The sequence below is a fragment of the Colletes gigas genome, unplaced genomic scaffold (genome assembly GCF_013123115.1).
Source record: "Colletes gigas isolate AHSC1104 unplaced genomic scaffold, ASM1312311v1 Colletes_gigas_Sc00002, whole genome shotgun sequence".
Lineage (NCBI taxonomy): Eukaryota > Metazoa > Arthropoda > Insecta > Hymenoptera > Colletidae > Colletes > Colletes gigas.
In genome coordinates, this window is record NW_025106631.1 from 4,031,169 (window position 1) to 4,053,270 (window position 22,102).

At 38.2% G+C, this 22,102-nt stretch overlaps 1 protein-coding gene across 8 annotated transcripts in view; it reads right to left on the reverse strand.

Annotated features, from left to right (window-relative positions):
- The window catches only part of LOC122398400 (SLIT-ROBO Rho GTPase-activating protein 1-like), a 40,238-nt gene that overhangs the window by 5,132 nt on the left and 13,004 nt on the right, over positions 1–22,102 (reverse strand). For 6 of the 8 annotated variants that reach the window (XM_043398210.1, XM_043398245.1, XM_043398255.1 and 3 more), the window contains 11 exons: positions 11,240–11,423; positions 10,784–10,949; positions 9,475–9,699; positions 7,563–7,691; positions 6,351–6,572; positions 5,970–6,245; positions 5,294–5,889; positions 4,987–5,208; positions 4,829–4,899; positions 4,326–4,506; positions 2,779–3,049 (listed from right to left, as the gene is read on the reverse strand). In XM_043398210.1, coding sequence (XP_043254145.1) covers positions 2,779–3,049; positions 4,326–4,506; positions 4,829–4,899; positions 4,987–5,208; positions 5,294–5,889; positions 5,970–6,245; positions 6,351–6,572; positions 7,563–7,691; positions 9,475–9,699; positions 10,784–10,949; positions 11,240–11,423 — 2,543 coding nt within the window. Of the gene's footprint in view, positions 1–2,778; positions 3,050–4,325; positions 4,507–4,828; positions 4,900–4,986; positions 5,209–5,293; positions 5,890–5,969; positions 6,246–6,350; positions 6,573–7,562; positions 7,692–9,474; positions 9,700–10,783; positions 10,950–11,239; positions 11,424–13,979; positions 14,301–18,875; positions 19,605–22,102 lie in introns of those variants that run through there. The other 2 variants (XM_043398274.1, XM_043398263.1) reach the window with 2 other exon arrangements.

A 22,102-nucleotide genomic window follows, 5' to 3' on the forward strand; every position in this document is an offset into this window, starting at 1 on the left:
TACCATGAACATTTGAAAAAATTAATTTTTCCTTTATGCTTAGTAGTATTTCTTATATTTTTCTAAATCCCCAAAATAGAAAGATCAAACATGAAAAATCGATATTTTTCTTTCGTTATAGCACGTAAAGAGAACGCATTTCACACTAGAATACCCCCTTAAACGTGTTTTTCTCGAAACCTTATTTTTTAATCTGGTCGACACGATATCTCAAGATCTAGTTGGTCGATTGACGTCAAATTTGGAAAGAATCTTCAGCGGACATGCCTTTATCCCCCGAACTAGAACAATTAAAAAATATTGACTGTTACCATCTTTTTTTTAATACCCTAAACACGAAAAAAAGCTAAAACACTGAAACTTTAACTTCGAAGTGCCATCAATTTTAGCTCGTTTTTTTGGCCCAACAAAATTTTCAGAACGTTACTCAAACACATATAAATAAACCTTGTAAATTCGACTGCAAACGGTGTTAATAGTTTCTTCGTAAAAAAATTCCCCCAAAGAAATTCAAATAAAACGCATTTCACACTAGAAGACCCTCTTAAATTTTGTAAATATCTGTTGATGGAGTGTCGAGAAATGATCTCTGTAAAAGTCGCGATCCGCCGGCGGATCACGCGATATCTAACGTGTCAATGGTAACACTATATCCGAGTATTTATAAGATGTTGAATCTAAGAATTTCTGGTCAAGAGACAGGAGACATGCGGCCATCGAAGTGTTAAGAGGCTAGAAAGTATACAAGTGATTAAGAAATTGTATACCTGCATGCGTTAATATGAGAAAAAAAAGGAGTGAATGAATAGATGCGCGCAAGATCGACGGTTCATGCCAAGGTAGGATTAAAAACTGCTCGTAAAACTGACAATGAATAGGATTGTATACAAGCAGGCAAACGCGTGGATACATAAAAAACAGGCCGCTGCATCCACGAGACACACCAATCTCTCTACAATAAACAAAGTTAATATTAATTTGACTGGTGGGTGCTGGGTGGGTGGGCGGGGAGGGTGAGATGTATTTTTACTCACCTAAGCCAAAAGAATATCCGCTGGATAAGTAGACACCTGCGAGTAGCATTCCATTTCGGTTTCGTCTATAGACTGAAATTGTTTTACAGAACGCTAGGATTCACAAACCAACTGAACCGTTAAACAGAGGCGGCCCCTCCAATGAAATGAAAAACACAAACGACAGACGCACACGACACTGGCAGCAGTTTTATCGAACAGTTTTTAGTCCGTTTCGCCCCACTACCTATGTACGTGAAACTTTTTTCTCGTCAACTAAAGGCTGACTAAACGTATATCTGGAAAAATAGCAACCATCCCAACTATTAACATCGAAAGTCGTAAATCAATACTAAAAGAAACAAAAATAAAATATATATATACAGGGTGCTCGTTCGAAAGCTTTTGAATCCAAGTATCCGGAGGACAGCGCACATTTTGGCGAATATATTTAATACAAAAGTTTCTTAGCTTCGTGGGGGAAATGTACCTGGAGGGGGCTTATGCATTTTTTATTCGTTGAACGCTTTCAAGATTATTCAACGTTACCCCTTGGAATAACTTTGAAAGCATACAAATGAATACAAAATAAATATTTTCCCTTTCGAAACTGAGAAACTTTTGTGTTTAATAGTTTTGCCCAAAAAGTGTGTTGTTTTCGAGATACTTGGACTGAAAGTGTTTCAAACAAACGCCTTGTATGTGGCACAAGGCACGAAGGATCACAGGCGACACAAGACAAAGAGACCAAGGCACATGCAGCAACAAACACGTATATTTCTATTTTATTTACAAATATTATCGTACAAATGATTACAGCTAATTCGAGACGCCACGATCTCGTGTAAAAATAAACTTAACATAGCTTTAGATTTCGTCTCCAGCCTCGCCGGTTCGCTATTTGGTAAGAACAAGATCTCGCCGATCCACGGAATCACAGATTCTAAAAACCAACGATATCCACACGGACAAATTCGATATAAAAATCTGAAACGATGCTTGTCGTGTAGAAAGTTAGCTTTGTTTGAGATAAAACCGTCGACTTGTGTTTTTGGGTTGACCAACAAATAATTGCGTTCACCCCCACCCATAGTTATACAATTAAAAAATAGTATAAAATAGTATATTTTACTTTAAAATATCCGTTAAGAAATAAATGTTCCTACCAGTCTAGAATTAAATCGTTAACACAGAAGTTAGGTTAAAACAGAAAAAGAAATAATTCAGACATTAAAATTTTACCAAATAATTTGTATTTATAAAAGTTTACACTTAAATGCAAGCCCTGATGGTATGTTTTATATTTAAAAAGATAATGGCGTAGTCTGAAACAAAATGGAGAATAAATAACATTGTGTTCATAAAATCTTCCATTTGCAAACGAACGTAATTGGAACGTAATTGCTCGTTGGTCGACCCAAACTGTTCATAGAGATTCGAATAAATAAAGAAAAAAAAAAAAGAAAAAACGTCTTCGATCAGACTCCGGTAACGCGAACGAGAAGCAATGCTGATTTTCTACGAGGTGCGATGTGCAGTGAACGAGTCCGCGCCTTAAAAATGGCGCTGTGCATTCCGAACTTACGGTTGCTATTGCATTTTTGGAGGAGAACAAATTACAGCACAACAGCCATGCACTTATGCCTAGTGTTTACATTTTCCGAGCGCGCCGCAGAGAATGTAAAAAGCAGACAAAAATTATGAGAAGAAAAAAAAAAAAAGAATTCGAATACTTGTTCGTATGCTAAACAGTAGTTTCCAATACCTCTCGACTGATGATCGGTTGCGTGGACGAGATGCAAGGTACGCTAGTCGCCGTTGCTGGAATAACGCCGCTGTTGCTGCTATTGTCTGTTGCTATTATATTCGTAGTCACGTCGGACGTGGTACCGGAAGACCAGGTACCCGGATTACTGGACGGTCCCATCAGCGGTGAATTGTTGCTCGAGAGAACACTGTCCGCGGAACTGGACGTTCTTCTTCTCATGGATTCTTCGCTGGACGATTTCAGGAGCTCCTTTTCGCGTTCCTCGTCCCTGAACAAACGACAAATGTACGTTCGTACGATGAAATATGAAAAGGCTTCTCTTCTTCCAACTTAGAAGAATCGAGCAATAAATTGTAATTATCGAAACGGGACATTCTCAATCTTAACTATTAAAATTTTTAAAATAGTTAAAATTAACAAATAATCTTAATCGAGGAAACTAATGTCACGTATACAGAGTGTCCGGCAAGCCTGGGATAAATTTTAATGGGAGATTCTAGGGACCAAAATAAGACGAAAATCAAGAATATCAATTTCTTGACTAAGGCTTCGTTCAAAAGTTATTAACATTTAAAGTTCCGCCCGTACTGAATTTTTTTCTCGAAAATGCACAGGATTTCGGGGATATGTCTACTCATAAAAAATGATTGTAATTGACCCCCGCAACCGAAAATAATTTTTCTAGAACGATTTGAAATTATTTTTTTCCGTCGAAAAATTTCATACCTTCTCGAATTTTTGTCTCGAAACTGGGTCGGATTTCGAGGGTATGTCTATTCACCAAAAATGATTGTAATTGACCGCCGCAACCGAAAATAATTTTTCTGGAACAATTTGAAATTTTTTTTTTCGTCGAAAAATTTGCCCACCTTCCGGAATTTTTTTCTCGAAACTGGGTAGGATTTCGAGGGTATGTCTATTCACCAAAAATGATTATAATTGACCCCCCCCAACCGAAAATAATTTTTCCAGAACGATTTGAAATTTTTCAATTTAATTGTTAATAACTTTTTAACGAAGCCTCCATCAACAAATTGGTATTCTTGATTTTCGTCTTACTTTGGCCTCTAGAATCCCTCATTAAAATTTTTCCCAGGACTGGCCGAATACCCTGTATAGCCATGTTTAGCTATACTTCACTCAGTAGTTTCTTGTTCAATCCTTTCCAAAAACTGTTGATAGTTAGTACACAAGCTAAGGGCGTAGTCATTTATGAACGAATAAACTTTAAATTCAATTTAAATTAAAATCAAAAACTAAAGGCAGAATGTTGTAATTAATTAATGTTTTGTTTTGTACAAACATAACAAGCGTATATTCTAATACTCGTGAGTGTACGTTTGTAAGCCCACAATGCCGTATTATGTAATCGATTAGCAATGCGTTAATAAGAGTCACTGTTGTTCTGTTTTCAGCATCTAAAAAGCAAAACCTTGTATTCCTCCGTCCGGGCCGTTAATGTTTAGTCACGGATTTATTTAACAGAAAGCATTCCCGCAAGAAAATAAATTTGCCATTGCGTGTTGTGATTAAGTCTCACTTACTTTATCTTGATCATAATATATTTATCGGGAATAAGCCCCTCTCTGCCAGCCAAGGCACCTCGCCACCAGTCATTACTGACTTGCGTGTACAGAGTCAAGGTATCCCCCTTTTTGAAGCTTAACTCTCTTTCGGACCTTGCATTGAAATCGAATTGCGCTGTAGCTTCGAGGTTTTCCGATTCTGGGAATACACAAAACGAACGTAGATCGCGCTCTGCTTTCCGAACTACGATTTCAATTTACAGTCAATGAAAAAAAAAGTATTCGCGCATCTAGTGTCTTTTTGCAATTTAAAAAAAAAAAAAAAATAATTCTGAAACATACCTATTGTTCGATGGCTTTGGTAGTAACAATTATCACAATGTACAACGAAAAAGTAATCGAATAAACTGTATTGTTCGTACAATTTATTCGACTATTTTTTCATGGTTCGTTGTTATACTTATCCAAAAAAAAACTGGGTGTGCGAATACTTTTCTTTACCCACTATATTTCTTACTCACCGTCCTCGGATGGATACACCTCGGAGTCCATGTCTTCCTGAACCTGATCTGTCGGCGAGTCGCCCACGTCTCTGCATAGAAAAGCGAATTTTCAATCGGAAATCTGTCATTAATATTGGGCCAAAAGTGCCTGTTAGGACTAAGGAGTGTATACTTACACGTCGTCCGGTTCTCTACTAATGTATTTTTCGTACTGAGTACCTCCAATGTCCTCCGGAAATATTTCCTCGCAGAACGTGATGATGTTTTTGATCAGTTCGTTCACTTGGTTTTGGTACTGGACCTGATCCTTATCCTCGGGCACAGGAACCAACGTTGGACCGAAGCAGATCGCCAGGTTATACGGATCCATCATGTTCTCGTCCGAGAATTCTGAAAGGCTATTATAAAAGGGAACGTTGCTCAAAAACCGTACAAAAATTATCTTATTAACACTTCAACCCAATGGAAAGTGATGATGCTTACTGATTGAGGAAGGCGAAAAGGTATCGCATTACAATGACGACTGGTCTTGGAAGACTCGATATCAGTTCTTTCATCTTGTTAACGAATTCCTGTTTCGATTCTAATTGCGCCAGTTCCATTAGATGCTCGAAGTAGATGATAGGAAAAAGCGGCTCTCGAAGTTCTCTCAAATAAAGCTTCAATACACCAGCGACGCTGTTAATATCCGATGCGTCCGTGACGTCTGCTAAGGGATCCTCCCCTCTCTCGAACCATTCACGGAAGTTGTTTATTTCCACCTGCGATCCAGACACTCGAAAGATACCTTGATGATGAAGTCCGTACAAATTTATCACTCTGATGCAGCTCTTCATGATCAGCGGTATTTCCTGGTTCGTGCTCTCCAAGTATTCCTCCAACGAGCCGCCAAACAATTTCGGCTGCCCGTTCATCTGCAATCGGCCGATCCGTTTCCGGCGTGCTTGCTTCTGTTTCGTCGTCGACATCGATGAATTTGCGCTGGCAGTGGAGCCGTCCAACAGGCTTTGTCGTATATATTCTTGTTTGGCGTCTAGTCTGGCTATTCTTGACGTTCCGAGAAGGTATTCCCTGAATTTCTACAAAATTACAATCGTCAACATCATGTTTCCAACAAACGACATTTTCCACCAAATTTTGTTTCTCGAAAAGAACTTACGGTGAGGTAGAATTCTTCGGTCTCTTGTCTGTCGGCTCTGAGTTTAATTTGCAATGTTTCCGGAGGCCTCGAAGTGGGCACAGCATTGTCCCCAAAGTATCTGGAGCAATCGTAATCCTTCGCGGTTAGCATTTCCAGCAGGCTAGCCTCTGCCGTTTCTAAAGTCTTCCAAACTTCCTCGGACTCTGTCCTCAAAGACGTTACTCTTTGTTGCAGTTGCATCAGTCGTTGTTCCATCTCGGTGTGTAATAATTTTTGCAATTCGGGCTCTGGGGTCTGTAAAAGCAAACGATACACATAACCATGGTCAAACGTCATCAATCATCGAGCCAGATTTTATAACGTTCAAAGAAACAAATGACAAATTTAGGCGTAGCGTACCTCGTCCCCTCGTTGCCCTTGGAATTCGAACTTTTTGGGAATCATGAAAGCAGAATGATACGACTCCAAAAATCTCTGTTTGTCTGCCCTGGAGTCTAGTGCACCGACACATGCAGTCAATTGTTCAGCACCTGACTGCAGTGAACGCTGCCTGCCTTCCTCTGCGCTGCAATGCATCAACAATGCCCTGGCGATGCAATTGTGAAAACCAAAATCCATACACTGAAACAATAAAATCAACAATTAATCAAATCAAAGGCATTAGGAATAAACAGCTGTATACTTTCTTGGCTATCCAGTTTTTTGTCAGAGTTCAAATAGTTAAATTCAATAATAATTGCTCAAGAGAAGTTAATGTTACATCTGGTGTTCCACAAGGTTCACACTTGGGACTTCTTCTATTTATAATATATATTAATGACATTTCTAAGATATTCCAAAGTCCTATACCTCATGAATCACATAATTATGACTTACTTATTAATACTAATCTTCAAACACTTTGTAAGTGAGCTAATGAAAAGTCATATTTCGTGTTCAACGATTACTCAAGTGTTTCCTTTGTATGTACCATCTAGATATTTAAGAAATCACAACGTTTGGATCTCAAAATGGTGTAAATCGATTAGTAATGCAAATTTTGTACACATTAAAACAGATTTAATCGAACAATCATTAGAAAGTCTAAAATAATTCTTGCAACATATTGTACATTAATTTATTTTTGTTAAATTCACTAAGCAATGATATTTGACTATGTAAAATCCACATCTGTAGTACCTTACATATTACATTGTTGTACTAAAGGGTTTAATCCCGCTAATAAATGAATAATAATAATAAACGCGTACCAGAAGTGGTTCAAAGTCCGCGAAATTTTTTTATATATTTATTTCTTTACATAACAAAAGGAAGCTCCAACTATTAAAGAATCCTACGTTTTGCTCCTCACTGTACTAAATAATTCTTCAGATAAGCAACTATCGCCAAAGCTGGTTAACGCAACTGGTTCAGCGACCTACTGCTGAGTCGCGTGTAGCCCATTAAGAAGCCAGGTTAGTGCTCTTTAAACTATGTTCAAACTATTATAATAAATTTGTAGGTTGCCGGACGAACACATGCGAGTATTTCAGCGTCGAAAGACGTCCTTATTGCTTCAGAATAATGTAATTGAACGCATCGAAAATGTACTATTCTTGTGGAGTAACCTACATCAATGAGATCCGATAAATCGTCCACAAAGTATTTGTGTATCGTCGTGTTCGATGCTTCCAGGCACAAAATGTATTCATTTCTCGCTTTCAGCGCCTTCAGCTTCGCTTCCTGATACTTGCTCTTCCTCTGAAACAAAAATAAAGTGAATTCTAACCTACGTTCTGGTTTTCTGCACTGGGGTAAAAGATCCAATTACTTGGGTTCTACGTCTTTGTCATTATTCGACATCTTTGACTCAAGTAGAGTTAATCACGGATTTGTTAAATCTGTATCCAAACGAGGGAACATTTTATTCGTTACTCGTGAATGAAATATTCTCGACTCTGGTTCTATATAGCAATAGCCACGAGAACTGACTCGTCAAGGCCACTCTACTTATACCGCTGTCTCTTTCATCTCTAGTGTTCTGCTCTTGAAACAAAAGACACGGCGATATAGGTGGAGTGGCCTTGACATTTCCCACCGAGGAAACTTGCACAGCGAAAATCGTTCTTTTTTTTTTATGTAGGCCGCGCTGAAAGAGAATAGCTACAAAAATAATTCCTATTATGTATAATCCATTGATGTGTATAAAGGTTTATGGGATAATTTTACAGAACGTAGATTGGAAAGATGCATGAGACTCATCGAACATGTCTATTTTGCAACTGTTTGTATTCGCGTTGTTGCATATTCTGCTGACGAGGATCGACGTATTTTAACCTAGATTTGAAATACCGAGCCTCGACGAACAACAGGAAGTTTCTTACTGGTATTGCAGGCGCGTTCAAATAGATTTTATTTAGTAAGGTTAGGGTTGGAAATTTGCCTGTTCGTTACGATTAAATATCGTATCATACCCCTGGGAAAAATTTTAATGGGAGATTCTGGAGATCAAAATAAGACGAAAACCAAGAATGCCAATTTGTTGATCGAGACTTCGTTAAAAAGTTATTAACGTTTAAAGTTCCGCCTGTAGAACTGCAATCTGCGTGCAGTGATAGTGGTTCTCATTCAGCATGAGAAACTCTACTGACTCATCGACAGCCTCACAAGTTTTCTGAGTGAGAACCACTAGCAGCTGTTTGCAGATTGCCGGTTCTACAGGCGAAACTTTACAGGTTAATAACTTTTTAACGAAGCCTCAATTAACAAATTGACATTCTTGATTTTCGTCTTATTTTGACCCCCCAGAATCTCCCATTAAAATTTTTCCCAGGGGTGACTGAACAACCTGTATTTGATTCTGATCAATAAGCGTTTATGGAAGTGAAATAAATAATGTAAACGAATCAAGAAGACTCTGTATCTACATAGTATATGTATATGTCCCTATGTATATATGTACCCAAGATATTGAGTCCCTATATAATCATATAACTTCATCAAATCTGTCGCCGTGAAAAATTTGATCCAAATCGATGACCCCATGGCCTTGTGCTCTCCTTGCAAGATTTGAGCACTATGGCGTTTCGACGACGGATGAATGAAACCGTACTTTATTCAGAGCATACGTGAGACTCGGGTAGCGTGTCTTCAACGCGAGAACCTCGTGACGGAAATCGATATCTCGCGTGGCGAAGCAAGTACACTCGACCCCTCCAGGGTCAGGCAGTGGCTGAAGAGCTGAATCGAAACGTGACCATCCACCAGGGGTCTGTTTTACTCGGTAAAGTGAAAGATCCAATACAGTATCCCCGCTATTTAGTAAGTGATGATAATAAGTCTTGTTCGACAGAAAAGATCTCGTTACATTGCTTGATAATTACCTCAAGAAACAGACTAAAAATTCGCCTGTTCTTATAAGCCGTCTGGGGCGGTGTACTCCCTCGATAGAATTTTACTTATATCCTTGAAACACTCTACAGCGTTCAGTCCACATCTTGAACGTTGGGTCTTTTACTTCACCTGGCCTTGAATATTACCATACCTTGTTCACTTCCTTTTCGATGAGCTTGTACTTTTTGCTACGTGCAAGCTTCTCGGGCGGGGCGATCGCCACTTCGAGCTTGCTACGTTGCTGTTCGGCCACGCGAAGCTTAGTTTCCGCTTGCCTCGATTCTGCTTGGTAAGCCTGGTACGTCTTCATCGTTGTGTGGAGCTCGTGCAGCACTCGGAGGATTTCCTCGTGCGTCTCGTAGCCTATTTCACGGCACTGAAACACATAAAGACAAACCATCATTGTCCAGACAAGGTGTTTATTTTGGAAACTTTTGCAAGCACATTTTTATCAGAGTTCATAGAAACGAGACGTGTTTCTAGTCTACAAAAATATACCAGATGTATAGAATAAAAGTTCTACGGCTTTATGGAACGTTTTTAAGAAGTAATCCAATGGCCACTGAGATCCACTGATTTGTTGCTGTATTTTCTACTGGTAACTCTGGGTTACAGCTTTTATCAGGCGGTATTGCCGGAGTTGTTGCCAAAAAATATTCGAAATAATGACAGCGGATCGCGTGCAGGAGCCAACTGAAACTGGAAAAAAAGTTTACAAAACGCGTAAAAGCTGCATCGGTAGGAACGATCTTGACCGAAATAGAAAACGTTATATGCTCGTATCAGCGGAGTTGAACGAATCTGGAGAGCACCAAATAATCCAAAAAGGAGAAACTGGTACATTGGAAAGCGAGGAAAGTACATCTAACGAAGGAGACCGTTCGGATGCAGCGTGTAATATAACGGGAAATCGGAATAAAAGAGAAAAGAATTGCATAACAAAATGGAAGTTTGCCGGAGCGAGCGGCCAGAGAACTGGACCCTCTTTGTTACATTTTCGATAAATATAAGCAGTTTTCTAGCAACAGAACTTTTAATTTATACAGGGAAAAATTTTAATGAGAGATTCTAGAGAGTAAAATATGATAAAAATCAAGAGTATCAATTTGTTGATCGAGGCTTCGTTAAAAAGTTATTAACGTTTAAAGTTCCGCCTGTAGAACGGCGATCTGCGAACAGCTGCGTGCAGTGGTTCTCATTCAGAGAACTGTAAGGCTGTCGATGAGTCAGTAAGTAGAGTTTCTCATGCTGAATGAGAACCACTCTCGCGTGCACGCAGCTGCTCGCAGATTGCTGTTCTACAAGCGGAACTTTGAACTTTAATAACTTGTTAACGAAGCCTCGATCAACAAATTGGTATTCTTGAGTTTCGTCTTGTTTTGCTCTCCAGAATCTCCCATTAAAATTTTCCCCATTAAAATCGTTTCCAAACGTTAGGGGAAACGCGAATGTATACTCACACGCTTGTATATCCGTTGTACGTCTTCCATCACCTGATTGAGACGTCCCACGAGATGCGTACTGTAGACTTCCGAAAGAGCTGCGTGGTCTCTGCTTAAGGATTTTGTCTCGTTGATGAGTTGCTGCCAGCATGCGTAACTGGAGAACAGAGGCCAGTGTTCTCGCCTGGAAAGTAATTAAGGTTGGATTATCATTTTTAAATTATCGTACACTTGAAGAAAATCCACAATTTTTTTTAGCTAAAGTACTGAATATTTTGGACGTTAACCTTGGGAAAAAAATATAGAAATATATATAGAATGATCAAACAATATTAAAAAAATAGATTTTTTTAAAGTTTTAGACTAGAGTAGCCTCTTGAAGTGCGCGACAGCGAAGATTGAAAAGTAAAAGATTAAGAAGAAAAAAAAAGGTACGTTCGACAGATGCTCGTGAATTAAGTTGAGGATATGTACTTTTGCTTTTGTTCCTTGTGTCTCAGCTGTATGCTTCTGGCCATCTTGTCGAGGGACTTGCTGTAATCGAGCTCCAACTCGGCTCTCTTTCGAAAAAAATCTTGAAGTTCTGCCACAAGGGCGACTTGTGCCTCCATCCTGACATCGAGACATCTCAGCTGTTCGTTCAGCTGCAGCCGTATGTCTGAAAGAGGAAAGCAAAACGACGAATATAAAGACCTGACGCCTTGCAACGTTTTTCGATAATCGATCGATGGGTCGGTTCACCGCAACATGTTTCATATTGCACACGCAACCGCTTTGCTATATTTTATATAGTTATCTCGGGGCTATTCAATAAATAACTGTTTTAAATCGTCGAATTATGTAATACAGCGAACGAAATTTCTATAAAAACACCATGATTCACTACCAACTCTTCGTTCATGTGTTCTATAAATACAGGGACTTCGGCCACCCCTGGGAAAAACTTTAATGGGAGATTCTATAGAAACCTTTCCGGCCACCCAGTATATTTTCGGTGAAGAATTTTTTTCTCGAAAGCACGTAGGATTTCGGGGGTATGTGTAATGACCAAAAATGATTGTAATTGACCCCCGCAACTAAAGATAATTTTTCCAAAACGATTAGAAATTTTTTAATTTTGTCGAAAAACTTGCCCACCTTCCTGAATTTTTTTCTCGAAACTGGATAGGATTTCGGAAGTATGTCTATTCACCAAAAATGATTGCAATTGACCTCTGTAACCAAAAATAATTTTTCCAAAACGATTAGAAATTTTTTAATTTTGTCGAAAAATTTGCCCAACTTCCTGAATTTTTTTCTCGAAACTGGATAGGATTTCGGGGGTATGTCTATTCACCAAAAATTATTGTAATTCACCCCTGCAACCGAAAATATTTTTTCCGTGAATGATTTGAAATTTTTTAATAACTTTTTAATATTATATTCTTGATCTTCGTCTTCTTTTGGCCTCTAGAATCTCCCATTAAAATTTTTCCCAGAGGTGGCCGAACACCCTATATATGTTAGTGACGTGTAAGAACCTTATGAATACTGTTTTTAATATTACAAATTTCGTCAGTCTTCAATGCATTAAATTTTTATATTTTGTTTCCAACAGAAATAAAACAGTTTTAAAAAAAATTCTATAGAGGATGTTACCTCTAATGGGACACGCGATTTTTTACCCCTTTAATAAAAATTGAACGATATGCGGTGTACAGTAGCTGTCGCTAAAAAGAATTTGAAAAACAAGTTTTTCTCACAGCGAAATCGCGATCGCCTTGGGTTTTATAAATAGGAACACATATTTTTTTATTTACCACATTGTAGAGAACATCAATACGAAATCAAAACAGTTAGCTTTTTGTCAAATATAACTGACCTGATATTACTGAATAAAGTTAATTTCTAAAATGTAAAAATTGTGGATATTCTTCAAATATAGATCGAAATATGTGTTCAAATTTGATACAAAAACATTTTACCGTTTCCCCTAAAAATTCCAAAGAACCGCTAAAAAAATTGTGTTCTAAAATTGCATTAATTGTAAATCTAATGCGAATTATAAGAAAGTTGTCCATAAACAACGATTTGAGAATCTGACTTTAACACACTTACTTATCAATGAAAAGGAGAGCTATGAACCGTTATTATACAGAGTATCTTTTTGGAAAAATAAACGAAAGAATATCTTCCCTTTAATATTGCTTTTTTTTTGTATAAACCTCGAGAATTTTCTTCTCGAATTCACTACAGAACGTATCGATTTTCCATACTTCCGTAGTGTGATTCATTCCCCAAGTGGACACGAGATTTTCAACCCCGCGGAGGGGCTGAAACGCATGAATCGAGCCGTCTACGCCCATAAGAAGGTAAATAAACGCACTTTGCCGCACGCAGTATATGTCAGGGTACAGATCGATCAAAAAACAAGTGAGCTAAAGAGGAAGGGATATATCGAAAATATCAGTCTCCTGTCGCAAACCATTTTCGAGGTATTAAATGTCAACATTTTTATTGTTTAATCTGCTGTTTTCATCTATTAAACAGCAGAAAACGACACTGTAACTATCTTCACCGTGTCTCTTCGACCAGTTTATCCCCACCATTCACCCTATCATGCTCAGAACATTCCCTCAGGGATCTTATTTAAGTTGGCTATATTAGGCTCCAGTCAGGGTTACGCAAAATGCAATCTGATTAATGATTTATGGTTATGATTACCGTGCAATTATCCAGCAATTACTCTGTAATGATAATGGTAAAACATTGAATCCTGTAATACACCATGTAACTGCTTAGTAATCGTAATCGTAAATCATCAATCAGGTTATGTTTTGACCAATTACGATATCAGTTCCTAGTGTTATATTTTACTAAGTTGGTACTAAAATATATCGTGATCGTTGCATATCCGTCTATGTGCAACATAGCACAGTAACGCACGGACTTGATGCACGCAAAGTCAAGCTTTAAGAAAGAAAGCGATATAACTCGTTAACTATTATGCCAATGCTTGTTCATTTAGTATTCAATATTCTTCCATATTTTTCGTCAGTGTTAAAGAAAGACTAACTACTCGACACCTCTGGTGAAAAGTTAACCGTGCAGGTTTTAACGATAGTTAATTGTGCATTACCGTAATTGTAAACGTTCTTTCAACGATTCGAAACCTGTCCCGTGAACGTACCGATCGATAAGATAAAAACGGTTCGTAAACGGCTGCGCCATTTACCTTTCGTCAAAGCTTCCCATTCTTGGCGTCCAGCGAGCTTGAACATTGTTCTGCGTTATTTGTCAGCTCCGCTGATCCCCGATGATGCTGTTTTATCTTCGTGCACGGATCACTTTGCTCGCGTCACCGTAAACCAAATGTGTATTGTCGCGGTCGTAGCACAAAAACACGCGCGTTCCCACTGTATATGTGTATCGAGTTACCAAACAGCGTCGCGTTATTTCCAGGTTAGGAAATCTGCCGATCTCTGGAGGCGTAGCGTCGCACCAAAATCACTCGTGGAGATTTTTGACCTTCCTTGCGCTCGAAACTCGATAGCATCTAAATTTCATGTTATTATCGTCAAGTTTCGGATTTGCGTTTGATTGGCGACGCGTTTCAAATAGAAGAGAAAAGAATGGAAACGGAAAAAAACATGATCTGATCATGTAGTATTATTGTAATGGATTCGATGTAATTGCAACGATGGTTGCGTGTCGTAAAATGATCGATGGTAAATAATAGTTAGAAACATGTACTGATAATGAATGATATGTTCGATATGGTTGATAATAATTCGATAACGATAATAGTCAACAAAAACATTGGCATGTTTCTCTCACATTTTGCTAACTTAACTGGAAAGTTTCATTTATGTTATCAGAGACAGATCTATTAGAATGTATTTTTGCGACATGCTAAATGTATTTCGTTAAACCGATGGAAATTGATAGGTATAATTGGCGATAATTTAAGAAATAAATTGCATATCTGTATCATTTTCACTGGGCAGCAGATCCGTGACTAATTATTGCAAAACTTTCACGCAGCGTTTTAACGTCTTAATCAAGTTTCATCTTAATAAAAGAAGTAAATGCCATAAGTTTCGGAATAAAGAAAGTTATGTTCGGTAATAATCATCAATCGTGAAAACTGTTCAGCAGACCGTATTAAAAATGTAAACATTTGTACATTTAATAATCCTCAATAATTATTTATTGGAAGCACATCATTTGAAGGTTAGTTTCTATTTTTCCCTGATTTTGTAACGCGTTAACGTTGATTTATTTCGTTTCTATTAAGTGTTCCACGGTTTGGTCAATTTATCCCGCTGTGAATCGCTGGCAAAAACCACTATTTGCTCCAGGGGTGGGGGATGATGCTTTGACGAAGTTTAATGTTTCAAAGTATCGTTTCATGGTCAACAAGGCGTACAAAGGTTTTGCTACGGAATATTGTGAGAGAAAATTGAAAGCGCAGTGGCATAAAAAGTATAGCTCCCGTGAGTCGCGGCGCCTATTATAGCCTGAGAAAGGATTCCGTTAATAGAATGTAACTCTCTTGAACGTTAACTTGCCATATTGCGAGCTTGTATGCTTCGCGATTATCGGTTATGATCGGCTACAGATAATGATGCACGTTGTTGCGTAAAGTTTTCAAAGAGCAACGGACACAGTTTTCACAGCGCGATGGCTACACGCAGAGAATTATTTTTAAATTGCTTCAAAGTATGGCCTTAATAGACCGTTTATACCACGGAGGAATCGAACACCCGAATGCTGTTTTCGAAATGCCATCCTTAGAAAACTACACGTAACCCTCCTACAACACGGTAGACAGGTTCCTAGAAAATACCGTGTTGTGCGAAACCGTGTTGTACGAGACCCGGAGCCAGTATAAAAAATTGAGTTACGTCCCGAAAACTTATTAAAAACAAATATTTTTCTTTTTATTTAACGGAACCTTAATTTAATGAATTATAATTTGTTTATATTTTTTCATGTGAAGCTATTACAGTTGTTCCTTCGCGTCATTATTTTAAGGTAATTTAGTTTGTAAATATGTTGAGCAAAAATACATAGTTGTACATAGGTTTTCGCAATTTTCTTATCGTGTCAAAGCAAAACCGTGTTGTAGGAGGGCTGCCTGTACTTCCAACGCTCTGACAAGAGTAACGTAAAAAAATTATACTAACGGAATTTACCACGATTTTAATTCTTAGCTTTAGTCATCGCAACGGAATCGTTATTGTCCAGTAATGGGAAATCGATTTTCAAGATAATCGACCAGCTCGTGGCTGTCGATGCGTGTTGCGCAAGCGACAGTGATTAAGTGATGCAGTTTTAATAACACCGAGTAAACCAAGACCGGAAAGGGAAGTCGTACGTTTGACAATATAAGATAGAATAAAATAGTTTGCCCCGTGGGTTCTCGTTCGTACGTCCGTCGGAGAAGCAAAACGCCCACGGTCGATTGAGAACGTCGGACAGTTAGGCACAATTGCTCCTAAATTGAGATGCACTTTCGTCCATGCCGTTTCTGTGCGGCTTGCTTAACCCTTTAACGGTCGGATATCTTTCAAATTTCCAGTAGAAAATGCACGAATTTTTTATTCGATAAATTCAAGTCGAGAATACTCTAACGTTTCTTACACTTCTAACGTTGTGCAAATATTTTTCCTATTTAACGTGCATTTTCATGTATGAAATCTATAAAACGATGACTCGAAGGTCGTGCGTTCTCTTTTGTTAGTATACAGGGTGTTCCACCATAGATAGGAAAAATTTTAATAGGAGATTCTAGAGGCCAAAATAAGACGAAAATCAAGGATACTAATTTGTTGATTGAGGCTTCGTTAAAAAGTTATAGAAACCTTTCCGGCCACCCAGTATATTTTCAATAAAGAATTTTTTTCTCGAAAGTGCGAAAGATTTCGGGGTTATATCTATTCACCAAAAATGATTGTAATTGACCCCCGCAACCGAAAATAATTTTTCCAGAACAATTTGAAATTTTTTTTTTCCGTTGAAAAATTTCACACCTTCTCGAATTTTTTTCTCGAAAGTGAGTAGGATTTCGAGGGTATGTCTACTCACCAAAAATGATTGTAATTGACCCCAGCAACTAAAAATAATTTTTCCAGAACGATTACAAATTTTTTAATTTTGTCAAAAAATTTGTCTACCTTCCTGAATTTTTTTCTCGAAAATGCGAAGGATTTCGAGGGTATGTCTATTCACCAAAAATGATTGTAATTGACCCCCACAATCGAAAATAATTTTCCCGTGGATGATTTGAAATTTTTTAATTTAATTTTTTAATAACTTTTAACGAAGCCTCAATCAACAAATTGATATTCTTGATTTTCGTTATATTTTTGCCTCTAGAATCTCCCATTACAATTTTCCCAGGGGTGACCGAACACCCTGTATGTATAACCCAAAGTTACATCGGGGAAGGTTTTAGGGTTAAACAAATATTGATTCGCACACGCGTGATTGGGCAGCTAAATAATATGTTACATACGAACAATTTGCAAACAATCAACAAATACGTGTCTCGATATACGTGCTCGTGGTGCATAAGGTCAGTATTATAAAACTGGGTAGATAAAACTATATGCATCGTTGCATAATATAGGGTTAAATTCTGTAGGGTAAGCTGGGGTAATTTTGACCACGGAGGTTAGGTTTTAGGAACGCATCGGTGGTTCGAGATATATTGCAAAATACTTTCCCTGGTATTACAATGAATTTGAGAAATAAATAATTCGGTACAACGTGACTAATCAGTCCAAAAATAATACTGAGAAAATATAACAATGAATATTCTGCATTAAACGCAGTATGTTCAGCTTTTGAATGTATTAACATTTTATAGGTAAGACTCATTACTTTATAAAATAAACTAACATTTCAAACGACCTTCTCTTGTCAGGTTTAATTTTAGCTACAAATAAAATAAATTATTGCCGAGCAACGATGAAGGTATTATACAATTTCAAAGTATGTAAAATTTCTGATTAATTTGTATACTCTGCAGGAATTATAGTCTCCTTTGTTCCTGGCTCTATGATGTTATATTTTTGCCTGGTTGTTAACATACACTTAATATATATATTGAATAAAACAAAACGGTAACAAGAGAATGCTTATCCAACCTGTGTAACCGACACCCCGGACTTCCCAGAATATTATAAATATCAGGAACACTCGTTTAACCACGTTGTGCGTTACGATGAGCTGTTCGTTTCGTAGAACGGCATGGTTCTGAGCGATTATAATCGTCGCGTTGTGAATTCGGTTTTTCAAGGACCCCCATCATACCATATGGGCGCTGGTGTCGACGTTACCGACGATCACATGTTAAGAAGCGTCGGAAGAAACCGTGATTCGTAGAAGAAGATGAAAGACGCGATTTGGTCAACTTTTTGCAGCCACAATACTACAAACGAAGAACCACAACATGAAAAAGAGCCACGGGGGACCGGGAATTGCGGCGCTGCGCGCAAAAGCAGATGGTAAATACAGCGGTCTCGATGTAAAACTTGGCCAGTTACATTTTTCTATTTCTGGAAGCTATTTATAGCGCGATAAATTCATCGAAAACAAAAATAAAAATTATCGACGAAAACAGGCGCGGCGGGCAACGTGTTAAATAAAAATGGCTGTGCTCGGAACTGATAATTAACCATTGCTTGTTTATTGTACCGACAATCATAATACCTTATAATAGAACGGTTCTATTTACCGTTCTCGACACGAAGTACAACGCTTTGTTTCTATGTAAACTGGACCGTCTGTGTTTCCACGGACAGGTTGCACGTTTTTTTCTTTTACGTACGAACATACTAATTCAGTCATGAGACAACTCTTATAATTCCCGCGGAAATACATTGAGCATCAATGTCGACTTATCTAAAATTCCATAAACAAAGTGTTCGTAATAAAATTTAGTCAATCGCCATGATAGGTTTACGTGCTACATACACTCTAAGGCTATCTTACTTAAAATTTTATTTAAAATACCAAATAAAATCTCAGTTTTAATTTAACAGTTTGAAACGATTAATTTCGTAACCATTTCAACTACTTGGACCTCTCATACACAAAGCAGGAAATATACCGATATTCGTACCATACGTTCGATTAAAAGTCTTCCATCGGTCGCTTATAGTATTTACCCCGTCGATCGAAAAAAATCACTGTAAACGTCGGATTGTCGATTATATAAAATTGTACGATCGCACCAATTCACGATGTCACACGCGAGCAAACGACGGTCGTCTCCGATCACCGAACTCTTAACTCGACGGAATTAACGTGTGAGTTCGGTAATTGTATCCCATCGTGGAACAACGTCGCGATAAATCGTCCTTTCTCTCGTTTCACCACAAACCGCGACGATTCCCAACGGTTTTTGCGTGTAAAACTGTTTGTGGCCAACGATTGGTCAGCGGTTCGGGGAATTCGGTAGATTTCTTTTGTGGGTATCGACGGACAGGGCGATCCGTAACAAACGACTACCGAAACGCAACTGGTAAAACGAATACGAAACCCGATCGAAATCGTTTCCTGCCGATAGCTGGCGTCGAGTCGAACCGTGGTCGTTGCTCCTTGCAGGGCGACTGGAGAAAATATATCGTGGCGAGGTTGGACGTTGCAGGACGATCCGCGAGAAAGGAACAACGCGAAATTAGCGATATCTCGCCGCGATTCAGGGATAAACGAGAATTATACCGGCGGTACGGAATCAATGGCAAATAACGGCGGGGCGTGCGGTTTCTGTTGACCGCGAGAGAATCTTGTATAACATTAGTCGACCATTCGAGAGGGACTTGGCCGCGTGAACTGACCAGTAAGGACAGGCAGCTCGTTGCTTTGACTGTCGTTAAATTAACCACAATTACCAGCAAGGCCTACACGCACGCGCCTTCCTCTGTACGCCTACTGGATATATTACTACGCGATATGTATATTCCCGTGTACGTGCACACATCCGTCTTAACTTCGTTCGTTCGTGTTCACACGCGCGCGCGCGGCTTTGAACGCGGGATAAACTCGTAGCGATGGGATCGATACCGATACTATCGACGACACTGCTTCGAGATTGTAAGAACGACGTTAAAAATCATCGATTTTTGGCTTCGATCGACCCCGCTTACCTAACGAACACCGACCTCGCAAACCTAACCTCACTTAAGGTGGTGTTCTGGTCTGGAATAGACGAAAATTAAGCAGACAGGTGGCATCCTATATTTTTAAAACCATAATAAATTTCATTGATGTCGAGGAACATTCGGGGCGCCAATGAACGATGTTAAAAATCATCGATTTTTGGCTTTGGTCGATCTCCCAAACCTAACCTCACTTAAGGTGGTGCTCTGGTCTAGAATGGACGAAAATTAAGCAGACGAGGGCATCCTATATTTTTAAAGTCATAATAAATTTCATTGATGTCGAGGAACATTCGGGGCGCCAATGAACGATGTTAAAAATCATCGATTTTTGGCTTTGGTCGATCTCCCAAACCTAACCTCACTTAAGGTGGTGCTCTGGTCTAGAATGGACGAAAATTAAGCAGACAGGTGGCATCCTATATTTTTAAAATCATAATAAATTTCATTGATGTCGAGGAACATTCGGGGCGCCAACGAAACACGTGATTCAGTTTCAACAGTTTTCGGGAGGTGGGCGACAATTAACAAGTTAGCTGCCAATTACCAAGTTATCGTTCGTGATAACCGTTGCACGGAACCGACACGTCATGCGAGGAAACAATTGAAAGCTTCATTAGATTAAACTTTTTACAGGAAAATGTAAACTGATACGAATAATCCAGTTGCTTTATTTATTTACATTCCTAATCGAAGAGCTTATCTAGAACATATCTTAACGCTACTTCTACCAAAGAGTGTCAATAAGGAGTTTATTAGCCGTATAATTTAAATTAATTATATAAGCAATATTCAGAGAATTCCAAGTTTCTTTTAGTTTCCGTAAGCGACAGTGTTACGTAAAAAAAAATATAGTATCGTATATACGTCCGGCGAATGAATTTGTTCCTACCATATGGCGCACGAGCTATGAAGCAACTAGTTTCCGGTCGCGGCAGTTGTGAAGTCCCCCATACCATACTGTATAGGAAATCAGGGGTCCTTGCATGGCTTCGTCAATATTATTCAGAACTTAGGGTCTCTTTAAGTCGAATCTTAAACGCTGTTCCTACCAAAAGACAAATTTTAAAATTTTTTTTGGAAACTATTTTTGTTTAACAATTTGTAAGATTGTAACTTGTTAAATCGTATGGAACCTAGCTTTAAATACTCGATCATGGTAGGAATGGGTATACATTAGAGATGGCGTGAGTTACTTTTGAATTACTCGTGATTCAAAGTTCTTTTCACTTTTCACGAATTATGTCCTTCAAATCATTCTGGAAAAATTATTTTCGGTTGCGGGGGTCAATTGCAATCATTCTTGGTGAACAGACATACCCCCGAAATCCTACCCACTTTCTAGAAAAAAATTCGTAAAGCTGTGAAATTTTTCCGAGAAAACAAAAGTTTTCAATCGTTCTAAAAAAATTATTTTCGGTTGTGGGAGTCAATTACAATCAATTTCGGTCATTACATATACCCTCAAAATCCTACGCACTTTCGAGAAAAAAATTCGAGAAAGTGTGACATTTTTCGACAAAATTAAAAAATTTCAAATCGTTTTGGAAAAATTATTTTCGATTGCGGGGGTCAATTACAATCAATTTCGGTCATTACATATACCCTCAAAATCCTACGCACTTTCGAGAAAAAAATTCGAGAAGGTGTGACATTTTTCGACGCAAAACAAAAATTTCAAATCGTTTTGGAAAAATTATTTTCGATTGCGGAGGTCAATTACAATCATTTTTGGTGAATACACATACCCCCGAAATCCTATCCAGTTTCGAGAAAAAAATTCAGGAATATGGACAAATTTTTCAACAAAATTAGAAAATTTCATTACTGATGATTTTATACTTTTTCTTATTTTTAAAGCGAGTGTTTTACACCTAACCAATACTTCTTTTTCGCGGCAACAAGTTTATCATTTATTTAAATAATCGACCTAAACGATTTGACATTTGAAACGTACAATATATGCAATTAAGCAGCCTTTTTCATTGCTTAGACTACATTACAATACAATTTAAATTTGGCGCATTTATAATTCTTTGAATTTCCACCGAGGGGAGTTAGCTGAACACTAACGATCACAGTTAACATGGACCGCTACTAAAACGCCATCTTTCGGATCACGGTCGTGAATGGAGTTTAATCACGAGCGTGATCGTGATTTTGCGATCACTTGGTGATTTTGCACGCT